The 15,149-nt window shown below is 38.0% G+C and overlaps 1 protein-coding gene across 2 annotated transcripts; it reads right to left on the bottom strand.

Moving 5' to 3' along the window:
• Positions 1 to 7,987: 7,987 nt before the first annotated feature.
• hscb (HscB mitochondrial iron-sulfur cluster cochaperone) lies at positions 7,988 to 15,148 on the bottom strand. 2 transcript variants are annotated; one of them, XM_080892931.1, is made up of 6 exons: positions 14,651 to 15,142; positions 14,459 to 14,555; positions 10,133 to 10,222; positions 9,839 to 9,983; positions 8,549 to 8,596; positions 7,993 to 8,396 (listed from the first exon to the last, which is right to left on the bottom strand). In XM_080892931.1, the coding sequence occupies exons 1-6, from the start codon at positions 15,016 to 15,018 to the stop codon at positions 8,302 to 8,304; spliced, it is 843 nt and encodes a 280-aa protein (XP_080749057.1). In that variant the 5' UTR covers positions 15,019 to 15,142; the 3' UTR covers positions 7,993 to 8,301. The 2 variants fall into 2 exon arrangements, with proteins under 2 accessions (XP_080749058.1, XP_080749057.1); XM_080892932.1 differs by lacking the exon at positions 8,549 to 8,596 and having other exon boundaries at positions 7,988 to 8,396; positions 14,651 to 15,148.
• Between the last annotated feature and the right edge of the window lies 1 nt (position 15,149).

The raw sequence follows: 15,149 nt of genomic DNA, 5'->3' as shown, positions 1-15,149 counted from the left end.
CAAAGCACAGAATTGGTTTGTACCTGCACTACAATGCAATCATCTTGTCTTCCTTCCCCTCGAAAATGAATCTTGGCTGGCCCACACGCAGTAAAGCTGAGCCTCAGTGTGATGTCTTTTAACTTGAAGATTGCACATTAGCATTCACACTGTCTGGGGAAGCTTACCGAGCCTCACCAATGCAGCTTACAATCTATAAAAGGTTGGGCTATTTACAATAAATGCTTTCACTTCAGTTCAATTTTACGAAGAAGTGACAACGAGGACTCTATGATGTGTAGAGCCATTATCTTAAACAGAAACCATAACACTGCTCAGTTTTCTTATCCATGTAAAAACAGCGTATATTGTTATAGTATATAGTTGTAACAGTGGCCAAATGTGGTGTGAAGAATGTGATGAAAGTCGGTGGCATGATAACTTTAAAATGGAGCTTTCTAACTCCAACTGTTTGATGTTGTGAATAGAGTGTGTTTGAAAAGAAATCATTTTAAAGTGGAAACTTCAACATGTTGTTTTAGAAGGAAGTAACAAACAGCCATTATGATCATTTAACTGTGGTCATAGTTCACCATTTCATCTTAACATGGTTATATAGTTAAGTAATAAATACTAAATACTATAGGCGGCAGGTAGTCCTCATGCAGCAGTCGCCCCCAGCTGATGTCAGAGTAGGAGATATTCACCCCTATGCTACAAACTGCAAATTAATCCCGCATGAGCGAAGCCGCTGGCTGGCTGCTATGTCCATTTTGATTGATAATGGTTAAAAATGTTCTTCTTTTACTGTTACTTTTTGTGGATGACAAGGTTTAAAACTACTTAAAAAGACACACACAAAAAAAGTTACTCCGCCAGAGTGCCTATTTTGGGTCACTTTGCCGGTCCCAAGTCCGGATAAAGGAGGAGGGTTGGAATTACTGAAAACAATAATAAGAAAAGAGAAAGAAAATTTTAATTTGTAGTTCTAAAAATATTCTATATATTCTAAATGCTTTTAGTGTGTGTGTTTTTTTTAATCACTTTGTCTCTTCCACGATGTTATGTCTCTCTCCTACAGCTACAGCTACTGATACAATTACATATGCAGGACAAATTATGCAAATTAGGTGAGGACGTCATTTAGCGACTTCTAGCGACTTTTAGGATAGCCAACAGTGATTTTCCTTACTGAGGAGTTGGCAACACTGAAAAAAGTTAGCATTCATTCTCCAGCTTCACTGTTTATGTTATGCTAACATAGCTGTGTTGCTAGCGATCACAAAGCACATCATTATATACCAAGGTAGCCCAACTTCAGTAACCCTACAGACGTCACTGCTGTTTAGTTTCCTGTCTTCATTTATGTTGGAAGTGATAGCAAAGCTGTACATTTAAATTTTTTCACAAATCTCTCTTTCAGAACATGGTATATCATGTTTAGGTAGGAACTAGTGAGCTAACTTTTTGCTAACTTCTAACTCCGTTAAATTTAATACATTCTGTTTTCATGGATGCTTGGATGTTAAACTTCATTGTTACACCTGTTAAAGCAGCAACATTGATCATTTTATTAAAGATGAAAGAATTAGACAGTTTTTAACTCTCAGTGATGCTGCAGTGTTTGTTTGACTTTGGAACCTGAAGCGGAAAGAGTTTTGCACCCGGATTCCTCTGCGAGGCTCCTGACTATGGTAGCCATAATGCTCAAAACAATCCATCGAGCAGTGCGGCTTTGTAGCTTACCAAAGTTGCACTAAAACATTTTTTGACAGATTTTTGAGTGCCGTGTACCACATAAAATCAGTTCAAAGAGTGCATTTCTTAGTTTACACAGCTCGGTCAAAATTTTAAGCCACTTGAGTTTTCAGAAGGGAATCCAGAGCTCGGTTAGGCAACGAAACACAATACTGCCTATGGTATTCAGATGAGATGAGAAACTAACAGGCTAGATCTGAACCGAGGACAATGTGATTGCTGTAAGATAGGCAGCAGGAAGTGTCTGCAGTGTACGACAGGAGATAAGGTGAGGAGAGCGATCTCACCAGAGGCAAGTGTTTTGCTCTGCACTCAGCTGAAAGTGAATGGCTGATCTGTGCATCCACATGCATACACCTTGTTTAAAACCCCTGGTTCTTTTCCTTCAAAAGGAGCCTTCTGAAGGAATATCTCCTGGTGTTTCAATGGGACAGCCGTGCGCCTAAAAATTTCTCTTAACTTGCAGATCCACATGCAGCCTCCTGCTTCACAGATGTTTAATTAAAAGCGGATCCCACTTTTTCCACTGAGATTTCTCATCTGAGTGGGAGAAATGTTGTAAACATAGCAGATATTTGATATTTGTTTTTATTGGCTTATTTGACGTAAATGCATTGTGTCTTCTTCTTCTGTTTTTGCATACCCACACGTTTAGGGGTAAGAAAATGCAGCTGTAACATATGGGATATGACGAATGTGCAGTTTGAAACAAGCTTCCTGTATAAGCACTTTACTAGAAAGATCACACCTTTCCATTTCAGCTAGGTTATGGTGACCCAATTACTAAGTTTTCTACAGACCATGTTGACTGGTTCACAAATTGTGTAGCTAATTAACAAGACAAACCTAATATGCACCAGTGGGAGACTAGGCTAATCTAAGTTGTGTGAATCATTTAAAAAAGAAATTGCAATGAGAAGAAGCACGTGTATTTGACAGGTGCAATGCACCCCATCAAACCAAAAATCATTTGAAGGAATACGTGTGACAAGAGGTCCTTCACAGGGCAGTTGATAAGGGGATTACTTGACTGGTGCTTTTTGGCAAGCCAATACCCCATTCTTAGAAGTCAGAGGGATTTGAAGATACACATACAACCATGTGTGCACAAACACACAAAAACACTGTGTCTAAATGCTCGAGCTTTTCCCTCATATTGCTGAGGAGAGCACAGATCCCACCAGAAATCTCCCGGCAGGGCCTATATCAAAAGCTTAGTCTGCTGCAGCAAGGATCACACCTCTGGGAATTCTCCCCACAAACACGTAGCTGAGAACAAAGGCAGTTATTGTCAAAGTGTGTTCTGATTTAACTTATAATTACATTCAATGAGGAAAAGCAAGGCAATCTAGGCTGTGTGAGATATCACATCCAAAGATTCAATGAACCGATTTGCCATAAAAGCTGAAGATAAAATGAAACAAGGAGCAGAAAACTGAGACAATCAATGAGGAAGGTGATGCAAGCTTCCCACATATTTAAAAAGCAGAGGGAAAAAATATTATTACAGTATTCGTATCGTGCTACAAACTTCTGTTGCTCATGTTTAATATAAAATGCTGGTGCAAGTTCAGATAAAACAGAACATTACTGCTGTGCTTCATAATTCGTGGGTACTTTTGTGTAAAATACTGACTTCAGGAATTTCATTTCTTGAGCTGTTGTGTTTCAACTTTTTACATTGCCTCAGAAAAAATCTACAGCTCTTTGTCCATTCATACATCCTTGTAACTACTTATTCAGTTCAGGGTCGCAGACGGGCTCTGACATGCAAAATGCACCGATAACAACAAAAAAAGAAAATTTTAGAAAGAAAATAACAAAACCAAAAACACAACAATTATACAGAAAACTTCAATGCAATCAGTGGAACCTAAGTTGGTGGTGACAGGCACAAATCTTTTCTCAGTCTTTGCATGTCTTTGCATGAATTTTAAACAGAGTTTGAAAGGATGAAAGATGAGATTGGAATCATAAAGTACCTTTTTAACAAAGGACATTTGAAATTAGAATTTCATACACCACAGAGTGTGAAAACTTATTATCAGTGTTTAACCCACCAACAGGGTCTCTGCAATTGGTATTACAAGTCTCTCACTTGACCCAAGCTTGAATACAGAAACTAGCCATTTTATACTATGTACAATAAAAAAAACTCTCATGTTATTAACAGTGTGTTTAAAAAATAGACCATCTTAGCCTCACAATTAGCATTATACCTGACTGATGTATACACATCACATTATATGACATAATAAGTGCAGCATATCCACCTTCCTTTGTTAGTTTAAAGCCAGGAGAGTTAACAGTTTTGCTGATATACTCTATGACAAAGAGTATTAGTATTGTTTTTATTTTAGCTATGTGTGGTCTCTTGATGGAGACAAACATTGGCAAACATACAGAGCATTGGATAACACTGGCAGGCAGAACAGGTATCATCAGTGCTGATTCACTGCAGTGTGCTTTTGGCGTTTGAACGGACTTTTTCATGATATATGTTGAAAGGTGATTTACATTGTATGAATGCCCTTATGATTCTGATCTCATTGATTTCCTCCTCCCTCCCATTTAGCAGTACATAGGGAAAGGACTTACTGTGTACTACAGAAAAAAGAAATTATATCTACTTGTCACCAATGACGGTTTCCATCCACTCAAAATAAATAACATTCTTCGTACATTTAAATGAGTATTCTGAAAGGGTAATGTGTGTGTGCAAGTAAGCAATATGAAAGTTATAACATAATGATTATATAATTAATTTACACTTGACACCTACTTTATTGCATACACCTTGCTTGTTTGGGTTAGACCCATTTTTGGCACAGGCTCAATACGTTTCTGGAAATATTTCCGCATAGATTTGGATCCATATTGACATGATAGCATCGATGATGTGAATCTCCCTTTTCACCACATCCCAAAGGTGCTCTGGTAGATTGAGATCTGCTGCTTGTGGGGCCATTTGACTACAGAGAACTTAATGTCAGATTCACCAGCTTGAAACCAGTTTGAGATGATTTTGAGCTTTGTGACGTGGCGTGTTACCCTGCTGAAAGCAGCCATTACAAGACGGATACCCCGTGGTCACAAATGGATAGACATGGGCAACAACAATACAGTTGGCTATGGCTTTTAAATGATGCTCAATTGCTACTAAGTGGCCCAAAATGTTCAAAGTGGCCATTCTCTCACACTATTACACCACTAGTAGTAGCCTGAACTACTGATACTAGGCAGGATGGATCCATGTTTTCATGTTGTTTATGCCAAATTCTGACCCTTCCACCAAATGTCGCAGTGGACTAATCAGATTAGGCAACATTTTTCCAATCTGCACTTGTCCAGCTTTGGTGAGCTCATGCAAACTGTATCCTCGGTTTCCTGTTCTTAACTGACATAACCCATCTGCTTGAAGGTTCAATAGGCGAAGTATTCAGAGACATCTGTATATCTTCTTCCATCGCTGATTAGATATTTGCATGAACAAGCAGTTGTGCAGATGTACCTAATGAAGTGGCCAGTAAGTGTGGACAGTCCCGATCCAAATATTCAAAGAGAACATTTTATAGAGCAGCATGTTTTAAGTAAGCTATAGCTTAGAGACTCTCTTTTATGACACAGAGACTCCAGTTATTAAAAGAATGAGGCAAACAACAGAAAACACACTAAATTGAGAGTGGGAAGAAAGCCTAATGGTGGTAGATTATAATGGTATTACTACTTTGTGAGACACAAGTAGGATACACGCAGCAGGCTTGAGGTGTCTGTGGGATGATGGGACTGACACTCAGCGGATGAGTCACACACAAGCTAAGCAGAGGGGTGAGGATCATAAAGACTTCTGCTCAGCTGTGAGCAGAAAAGAGCGTTGCTCCATTGAGTCATCCTCTACTGGTTTTGACCTTTGTCACTCAGACCTTTATCTGCTGACTGTTTACATCCATAGCTGAAGGTCTATATTGAATCCTTGGGTGTTTATACTCCTTCGTTGCAAGCCAAAGATGATGTAATGAGGGATTTTTCCAGTAGGTTTTAGTCAAAAGTGCTGCAATGGCTCACTACCTTTGCAGTTTAATGGGATTATGACAACATTGTGATATATTAATCTTGTTGTGATATTTATGCTAAGCTAATACGGAGATGAATTACGCTCTGACTACAACCAGTATTAGTCACAATTTTAGAGGCTTTTGATATTCTAAAATCAAGTGAAACACTTGCCTGGAGTACAAAATAAGCATCGTCTATCATTTGACTTTAGATCAGCAAAAGTATTACTTTTTAGTACGCATCTCATTATTACTGCAACAGAATTTAAAGAATATTTTGAAATTTTGGGACGTACACATCTGCTTTCTTGCTAAGAGTTTGACAAGAAGATTTATATCACTCTTATGTGGATCCTTTAAGTATTAAACTATAGCCAGGAGCTAGTTAACTTTGCTTGCATAAATTTGGGGGAGAAAAGAGACACATTGCCTTCGGTTGCTTTGGAATCGAATCAAAGTAACAGTCTATGTGCTGTCACTGTGCAAGTACATATCCAGAACATATCATCTAGTTAAACTGTACACTGGTATTTCTGACGATTAAAACACTGAGAGACAAAGTAAAAGGCGATGGCGAGCTAATTTTATTTCTTTGGGACAAAACCAGGATAGCTATTCTTCTTTTACCCCTATATGCAAATCCAGAGATATGAAAAAAGAGACATGGGTCTTAAAATTTTGAATGTGAGAGAATTTCACAAAAACAAAAAAGGTAGAATTCACAAGTCTGAATTTAAAAAATATATATAAAAAACTGTGTCCGATGTGACTGGTGATTCTAGATTAGATAACTGAACAATGCTTAAAAAATTGCTTTAAAAAATTGAGCAGACAAATACCTGGGAGATGCCAAGTTTGCACTACTTTTTTCTTGAAAACCTTTAGTTAAGCTGACCAGCTACAGGCTGGAACTTCATATTTAGTGACCACACATAACAGCGGTATCTTCCCATGTCATCGAAATCTTGAAATCAAAAAAGCTTATTTTGCCAGATGTACAACCATTACAGTAACTAAGGGGAATTCTATGTCCTGGGTCATGTAGACCTCAATATAACTGTTGGATTAAACCAGTGCAGCATAACTAGTAAACACTCCATCAGCAGCAGCACATTATGTAGTGCGCCTGAAGCTGACCTAACTCATTCCAGAAGCTGCACAGTGGTCACATGTACCTAGGTCCTTTGCCAAGCCATCCCATCCAAGTCAATTTCACAGCTCGCCTGTAGTGAGTTTTTTCCCTTCTTTCTTCTCTTTCAAACTCAATTTCAGCAACTTCTGGGAGACAGCAGTGGCCTCACTGTTAGTCGATCACATTTTCTCATTAATTTAAAGGCACCGTAGTTGCTGTTTAATTCATTGTCTATCCATGTGCATTAAGGAAACTGCTTCGCCATAGTTTAAAAAACCCAAACAGCCTCAGACGTATGACACTGTTGTTCCAGACTTGATAAACCACCAGTCAGGATGTGTTACAGTAGGATGTTCCGGAGGACTGTCACACACAGAAAAAAAAAAAAAAAGAGTAAAACTATTCATACACATACAGTTTAGTGTGTGATCCTAGTATATACAAATGATATTTTTTACAGGATATGTGAGCTAATGGCTCTCTCAGATGAAGTGCCTCACCACATATGTCAGAGTAGTTACACCTCTATCAGTATCTTTCTACATGTGATTTGAACTCCAATTTGTAATTACAAAATTATGAGGATTTTTCTCTATTACATTAAAAAAAAATGAAAAATGAAAGCATGTGTATGTGAAGGTGCATGAATTTGCATTCTGATGCATGCACCAGTACGCTGCTGGCACAGGTGTGCAGGGGCTATTTACATTCATTTTATGAGCTATAAATGACAGAGCAGGAATCTTAGATTCATCAAATAATCGTCATTCAGTGGGGGTCATCCTGATTATCATAGCATTAAAGTGACATATGAAACAACCATTAATAATTCATAAGGTTGTCCGCCTCAATTAAGGGCTTCCTTCTGGTCTTATATCTGGCTTGTACACCAAGTATTGGTTTTCTTTATGATTGTTAAGGTGTTATGTCTCCACCTAAAGGTACTCCGAGGAACTGTGTGGGGATCGTTCATCTATGTGTGAGCCCCACATGACAAAAAGCTGAACTGATAGGCAGGATAATCATATAAACACTCAGAGCAGCATTTTAATCAGAGCCAATTATAGATCTCTGTCATATTTAATGACACATTAGGTACAAGTTGATACGATTAGCCTTGTGAAATTAGTGGAATTCAAGGGAGATATTGTACTCATCCAATTACAGATATATATCTATAGTTTTTCATTGGGAAAAAAAGCCATTATTACCATTAATGCAACTGTAGATAATGCATTACAAGTAAAGTTTTATTATTCAGCTTTAAAAATACCATTACATGCTCCCAAGATAAATGTACAATAGATTAAAATGTTCTGTATAGAATTGCACAAAGTGTCAAAAATGTTTCATAAAGTGGTTTAAATAGTGAGAAAACTACAGGAATTCTGAAAGTTTTTCCTTTACTTTCTCTTCAATGTTTGCATAGTATTTCATTTGGACAAGTATTGCTTTTGCGGCCTGTAGCTCTCCTGAAAAAGAAAGAAAGAGGGTGAAAAAGGAGGTTTAATCAATGACTCACTCAGTGACTTAAAGGGAAGCTTCAACTAGATTACAAAACACACAAAGAAGAATGAGTGGGAGGAATAGACACTGTTTCAAAGCAGCATCTGAATATTATTACCTTTACGAAGAGCAGCATCTATATGCGCTGTCAAGTCTGCCAGTTTTCCTGCAGGTAAGGAAAAGGCAAGTTCTATATCTGCACGTGTTTACAACATACCCCACACGTGGTGCTGTTTATTCACAGTGAAGAGATCTACTTAGAAACTGTACAGATTCTATACACATAGGCAAGTCTGTCACGTACTGACTTTACTGGGAGGCAATTATGACTGTTTCTGTAATGTAATGGGTCATTTGTTATGTAAAATTGGGGGCAAATTAAAAACTACTGTAGTCAGTGAAACTGTTCCCATTGGACAAGCACATTTCCTAATATCCTATGATTTGTCCTCTTCAGAGACAAGGTTAAATTTTAATCATCCTTAAGCTCAATAAAAACTCATCAAAATCTGCAAGTTCTGCCACATGCAGCATGATGTGAGCTATACTGAATTGAATCTGAAGGCACACAATTGTATCTGCTCCATCAACCAGCAACTGGCTCTGTTTGAAAAATCCAAAACAATTGTATAGGGACATTGTCTTTAAGGACTAATAGATAGCGGCGTGTGGAGACTGCTGTCTGCCATGTATAAAGCCCCTTGCAGTAGCAAACAGACATACATTATGCTGAGCGTTTTGCACTACAATTGACATTTAAAAATGTTTTTCTTGTGACACCTTCAGCGTGAGCAGTTTTGAATCACAATGAGAAATTCAAAGCTGCTCACACTGCATTTCCTGGGACACGAGTACATTCCTCCATAATCCAGTTTTTTTTTTTTTATCCTGTTCATTTTTAGTATTTATTCTGCATTAATGATTCTGAGTAATTACTGTGTATTCAGTGTTTAATGACCTTTTCATTTACTATATTTCATTGTTCATGTCATTCTCACCTTGGATTCAATCTGCCTACATATGCACTCCACCAGTGCTGGTCTGTTTGGTTGCTGTGAAAATGGGTAAATCCCTTGCTTCTCTGTTGTATTTCTGACAAGAGTAGCTCCTTGAGGAGTGTTAGATGTAGTGCTACACTGCACTTGAGGTTACTATGGTAACCACAGGTGTTTCCAGATAGACCAGAGCTGAAATCTAAGGGATTGCAACCTTGACCCTTAAAATCAAGCATGTGTGCAGTTCAGCCATTAAGTGATTCTCATCTCACACTTTAATAACTGACGATTTAGACTGAAGTAGATACATCTGACATGCAGAAAAATGTACATTACACATCCACTTTTGCTACATTAGGCAAACGACTTGCTAGAAATCTACTTAAGTAAAGTTAAAATAACAACTTGTTTACCTTTTATATCTCGGCCAATCATAATGGCCTCTTCTGGAGTCTGTGCTTCATCGAGGGCCTCATTAATCTCCATCAGCTTCATTAGAAAATTTGAATCAGCTCCAGAGTCTGTGCCCTCTTCTATATTCATTCCCTCTAGTTCCAGCTGAAACATATGATGGGAATCTGTCAAAGGTTGCTCCTTTAGATGTAAGACACCAGTCTTGACTGCCAAATGGTGACGAACGTGATCACACAGACAGACCTTGTAATTACGAATTTTGCTACAAGTTAAATCAGAGATTTGAAACTCACCATATAAAGACCACGACTCAAAGGCTTAAGCAGAGTGCCGTATGCTTTGTTAACGAGAGCAGACTGGCTTTCTGAATACTCCTGTTCTTTCTGCAAAAGAGGGATGTGTTGTGTTAGGATTATTTCTAAGCATAGCAAGTTCAATCCAAAATCATTTATTAAAAAGGAAAAGCAAGGCTGTCTTATAATGTTTTGTTTTTATTTGTATTGCTATGGATTTGAAAGAATGAACCTTTACAATATTCACAGAAAATGTGAGTGATTTTACACTTTGCAATCGCAATCTATAGCATTGTCAAAAACCTTTATGATACTGATAATTATCTGTATGACATGCATCAACTCTTGCAATCAAGCAGTTTGGGACCCTTCAGGAGATGCAGGTGTGAGTTTGACATGACAAATGTGCGGAAACAAGATGTGAGGTTTGGGTGGGAGCGGGGGTGAGAGCTCCGAAATGGTTGGTAGATCTGAGAACATTTTGCAGCTATCAGGTCTGTCGGCTCTGGTGAAAATCAATAGTCGGAAGCTCTGACCCATGGGCCCATCGCGTGAGGCTGTTTCTCTAATAACAACCAATGCAGTAGGTGGCTGCCTCATATAAGTAATGACTTTTCTATATATGATGCAAACCCCTGAGGGTGGAAGATGTCTAATTAAGAAAAAAATGGCCAGAGGTGGTGATAAATAAAACAGATTCAGTACAATATTGGACAGGTTGTGTATAAAGAAACAATTTAGGCTACCTCTCCCCTCTCACATTCTGCTGAATATGAGTTTAGCTTTCATATCATATCATGACAACATTCTGCCTTTCGCTTTTCCACCTGAGTGTACAGAATAAATTACACCCAAAGCAATACATCTCCTCTCCATCTTGCATTCATAATGCTTATTCTCGTAAACTGCCATGCATTTTTCTTAATGATCTACAAGGGGGGAAATGGAAAATGGGGAGTTTTAACACTATTTACCACATTGTAAAATAACATCTAACACATTAAAACTGATGCACTGGGACAAGCCTTATTTCCTTATGTGAAATTGTTAGGCAAGTGATCACCCTTACAGTCTCACCGTAAATGAGCTGTGGGCTCAATAAGATTTGGCAGGAACCTCAAACCTGACACAAAATTCTTTTTTGAACTAAAGGAAGTGACAATTTACAAATGCAAAGATTAAGAAAACATCAGACTTCTTTCCTAAATTAAACTTCTTTCCTTTTATTGTCTATTTCATGGAAAAAAGATCTCTAGTGGTTTAGTATTTACCTCACAAAGTTATGGAACTCTTAAATGTCCATTGTACAGGATTTATTGTAAGAAAAGAACATTCAGTATTAAATTAGTGTTTGCACACTGGTGTATGCTCAGCTAAAAATATGATGCAACCCCCCCCCCCCATAAAAAAAAAACAAACAAACAGTAAGGTGAGGGGTAGTCATATTGTTGCAAACTACACCCTCTGTGCTCGATGACACTAATATGGGTGTTCTACCTTCTGCAGTTACATAACCTACCATTTATTTTGCCTGTGGAACTTCTCTGCCCAGCCACTATGCGATTTTACCTGTACATTTGTCATTGTCAGACTCAATTTGGCTGAGTTTGTCAAAACATCAAGCATGAGAAGGCACTGGTTTGTATATTTGCTGAGTCTGGGATATTTACATAACTTAATTACATCAGAAATTTGCTACCTGTTAAATATCCTTTAAATATATGCAACTTAATTACTTAATTACAACTAAATATTCTGAAATTTAGAAAACAAAAATATAGAAACTAAATGAAAGCTAATTGGATTTTAAAGCAAAAAATGTAAACAAATGAACAACCAAAGCTATATAATTATATAACCTTAAAGTTAGCTGCATTCTGTGTGCTCGTCTAAAGGGAACAGAATCCCAGCCTTAGTCCTACATACTGCTCCTTATTAATTTTTGATGAACAAAAAAAAAAAAAAAAAGTATGTCACAGAGTGACATAATGCAAAATAATGCAAGTCATAGGTTTTTCCAAGATATCCTCTCCCCTTGGTACATATCTTTATCTTTCAAACTCTAAATTTGCCATCTCTCAGCACAAGCTGAAATACCCCTGATGACATCACAGCAAAATTGTGTCATTTTTCTTCAACTTGTCAAAACTCTTCCAGAGCAATAGACAATATCATCCTATTTGTAGCTGGGGGGGGGGGGGGAACAAACAAAACAAAAATACTGCCGTGCTACTGTACACCACTGCAGTGGATTTTAGATTAAACAAAGGCACAAAAAAATTTGGAAAACTGATGATATAACTTTAAATATGAGAATGATTTTTAATACGTGGACAAAAATTCTCTTCTGATGACTGCCTGAAGTCCAGAAAACATGGACATCACCAAATGCCGTTTCTCCCATTGAGACCCTCTGCTAGTCTTAACTACTCACTTCCTGCTTGTTTGTATGTCTCTCCTTTCCGTTTTATCTTCATTTACTGAAAAGCATGCTCTTCTATGTTGAGATCAGGTGACTCACTTGGCCATTGAAGATTATCCCATTCTTTTGCCTTGAGAAGTTCTTGGGTTGCGTTTGCAGTATGCTTATCTGTTATGTGCTGTCTGATTTGCTGTATTTGGGTGAACGTGAGAAGAAACTGCACTTGAGAATAGATCCTGCTACTTCTGGTAGCGGTCGCTTGATCAGTAAACACTTGTGGGGCATATTATGTCCCTCCCATAACACTGCATCTACCATGATTGGCAGATGATGAGCCATCTCTCTTCCTATTATGACTTCCTTGTTCTTGAGTGTAACCAGTGTTTTGTTGGTGTTGTCTTGTTGTAAACCATCTACTAGAGTTGCCTTATAATGGTCCATCAAGGCTTTTGGTGTTATTCAGCTGGCCAGTGCTTTCCTAATTTTTCCTTTTCTTTTTTCAGTATTATGGTGACCCTATTTACTCGCAGCAATCTGACATCATATTAAGAACTTCAGTGAAAATCCACTAGATATTAGTTCAAAACTTTGAATGAATGTCAGATATTATATCTACATAAAGTTTCATAAAATACACAAGGAATCAACCTCAGCCTCACCACGACTGTGATTGTCAATCAACTGTCCAATTAGGAGGATCTGAAAATGCCAAAGCAGGTAATGCAATACTTTGTATTAAACCCATTGAATCAAAGTTAAAAGTTTGCATTTCAGTGTAATTTTGACAGTTTTAAACATCTTAAATCTACCTTGGTGGTGTACAGAGGCCAAATTAAAAAGACGGTGACATGGACCTTCCTTAGTGTAATTAGAGTTTACATAATGGGTCAATATACACAAACACAATCAGGACTGTCTTGACAATGAAGTAATTGTTTCAGTGATCTTATTAAGCCAAACCGTCCAAATTTATTTGACTAATAAAGAAAATAATCCGCATATAAAACATCTTAATAGTCACAACATCTTACCCCCTATTTTCACTCTATTATTTTCAGGGGAACAATCTCAGCTACTTACTTTCCCTAATCTATCCAAATAGACTCCTGAGTCACAATTTAGCAGCTTGTGATGAAACCTTTTATCCTGGTAGGAGTTACAAAGTGTCCATTCATAAGGCAAGATGAGTAATTGAATGAAAACTTTCTAAACCAAAGTTAACTTTTGCTTTCTTAACCTGTATAAATATTTAATATATTTAATATACCTCTGTTTTTCTCATTTTGGATTTTGCAGTTATAATATAAAATGTTTTGGAACGCAGGTCCTAGTAGGCACTTTTACATTTCACAGCAGGAAAAGCACTAGTTTAATTATCAGCATAAATAACATAAAGTCATGTTGGCTTACTGGAGTTGCCTCCTGGTTTTCATAGCTGAAATAAGCAGCCAAGAATCCCTTCAGCTACACTGATGCAATTCAACATGTAAAGCTGTTTATATTACTAGATTTGTCCATTTTTCCCAATTTTATACCCCTTTTTTCTTTTCCCTGAGAAACAAATGCTTGTTCGTCTACACATCTACAATTCCTTAAACTTGCTTCCTATGAATTGAGCTTGCTTGGTAGCTTAAAACAGACCAAGTTCCCTAACCAGGCCCTACATTTGTCAGTGTCTTTTAACAAGCCCATCTTTCTTACTTTGCCCAGAGTTACTCCCATGGCCAAGTCACAATGAATTATCACGACAAAACAAAAATGCACACACAAGTGGACAAATGGGGAGAAGGGGTCAGACCCAATTTCCTGTGTCACAGGGCGACTAATAGAAAGGAAAGTGTTCTCTGACTCACAGACCATCTCACTCAGCAGATCTCTTTCCCCCTTACATTGCCCCTGCCTACCACAGATTTCTGGCTGAAGTTGTCTGGATGAAGAGACCGCTGGAGCTGCAAGTATGTTTTCTGCAGCTTTTGTGTGTCCAGTGTGAATGTGTAGTCACTGAAAAAGGTAACACGTGATAAAATGAATGGACTGGATTCATTTGGAAAACTTTTAAAGATGGTGGCATATGTTAAGGTAAACAAGAAACTCACCAATCCATGATCTTGAAGTAGGATGTCCCTTCTACTGGGGGCTGCACTGCTTTGCATGACACGCAGAAAAATGCAGGTCTTTTGTCAAGAAGATGCTTACAATTCCAACAGTTCAATTTAATTTGACTTGTGCAGCAATTCCTGGGTGAAGCGGATTGATTAGTGAAGTAAAACAGCTCTCTCCCCTTTCTGAGTGCTCTGAAGTTCATGTTGCTGTGCCATGTGCCCTTCCTGTGGAGGCTGGTAGACATACAGTAAGCTGTACATGTAACAGCTTTAGAAACAAGCACTCGGTTGGTGGTTAGCCAGCTTGAGTGCAGTACAGCCCGGGATGAGCCAACAATCCTCAAAGAGTTGACAGACAACATTTCTGGAATTAAAATGCACTACTCGCTGTCGTGCACTCAATAAATACACGAAATGTTCGCTGCCAAAACACATCTCTTCCCGGAAAAACAAAGGAAGAAGAGCGTTCTTCTTCTACGTTTTGTAATGCTGC

The sequence above is a fragment of the Rhamphochromis sp. 'chilingali' genome, assembly GCF_963969265.1.
Source record: "Rhamphochromis sp. 'chilingali' genome assembly, chromosome: 10".
NCBI classification, from domain to species: domain Eukaryota; kingdom Metazoa; phylum Chordata; class Actinopteri; order Cichliformes; family Cichlidae; genus Rhamphochromis; species Rhamphochromis sp. 'chilingali'.
This window is presented reverse-complemented; position numbering and strand designations above follow the sequence as displayed.

Bases quoted from the DNA above. Each gene is read 5' to 3' on its own strand.
- hscb (XM_080892931.1), bottom strand. From the start codon at position 15,018: ATGTTGTCTGTCAACTCTTTGAGGATTGTTGGCTCATCCCGGGCTGTA. The intron at 14,556-14,650 runs GTGAGTTTCTTG...TACCTTTTTCAG, and splicing joins TACTTCAAGATCATGGATTG to TGACTACACATTCACACTGG. The intron at 10,223-14,458 runs GTAGGCAGGGGC...CCTCTTTTGCAG, and splicing joins ACTTCAGCCAGAAATCTGTG to AAAGAACAGGAGTATTCAGA.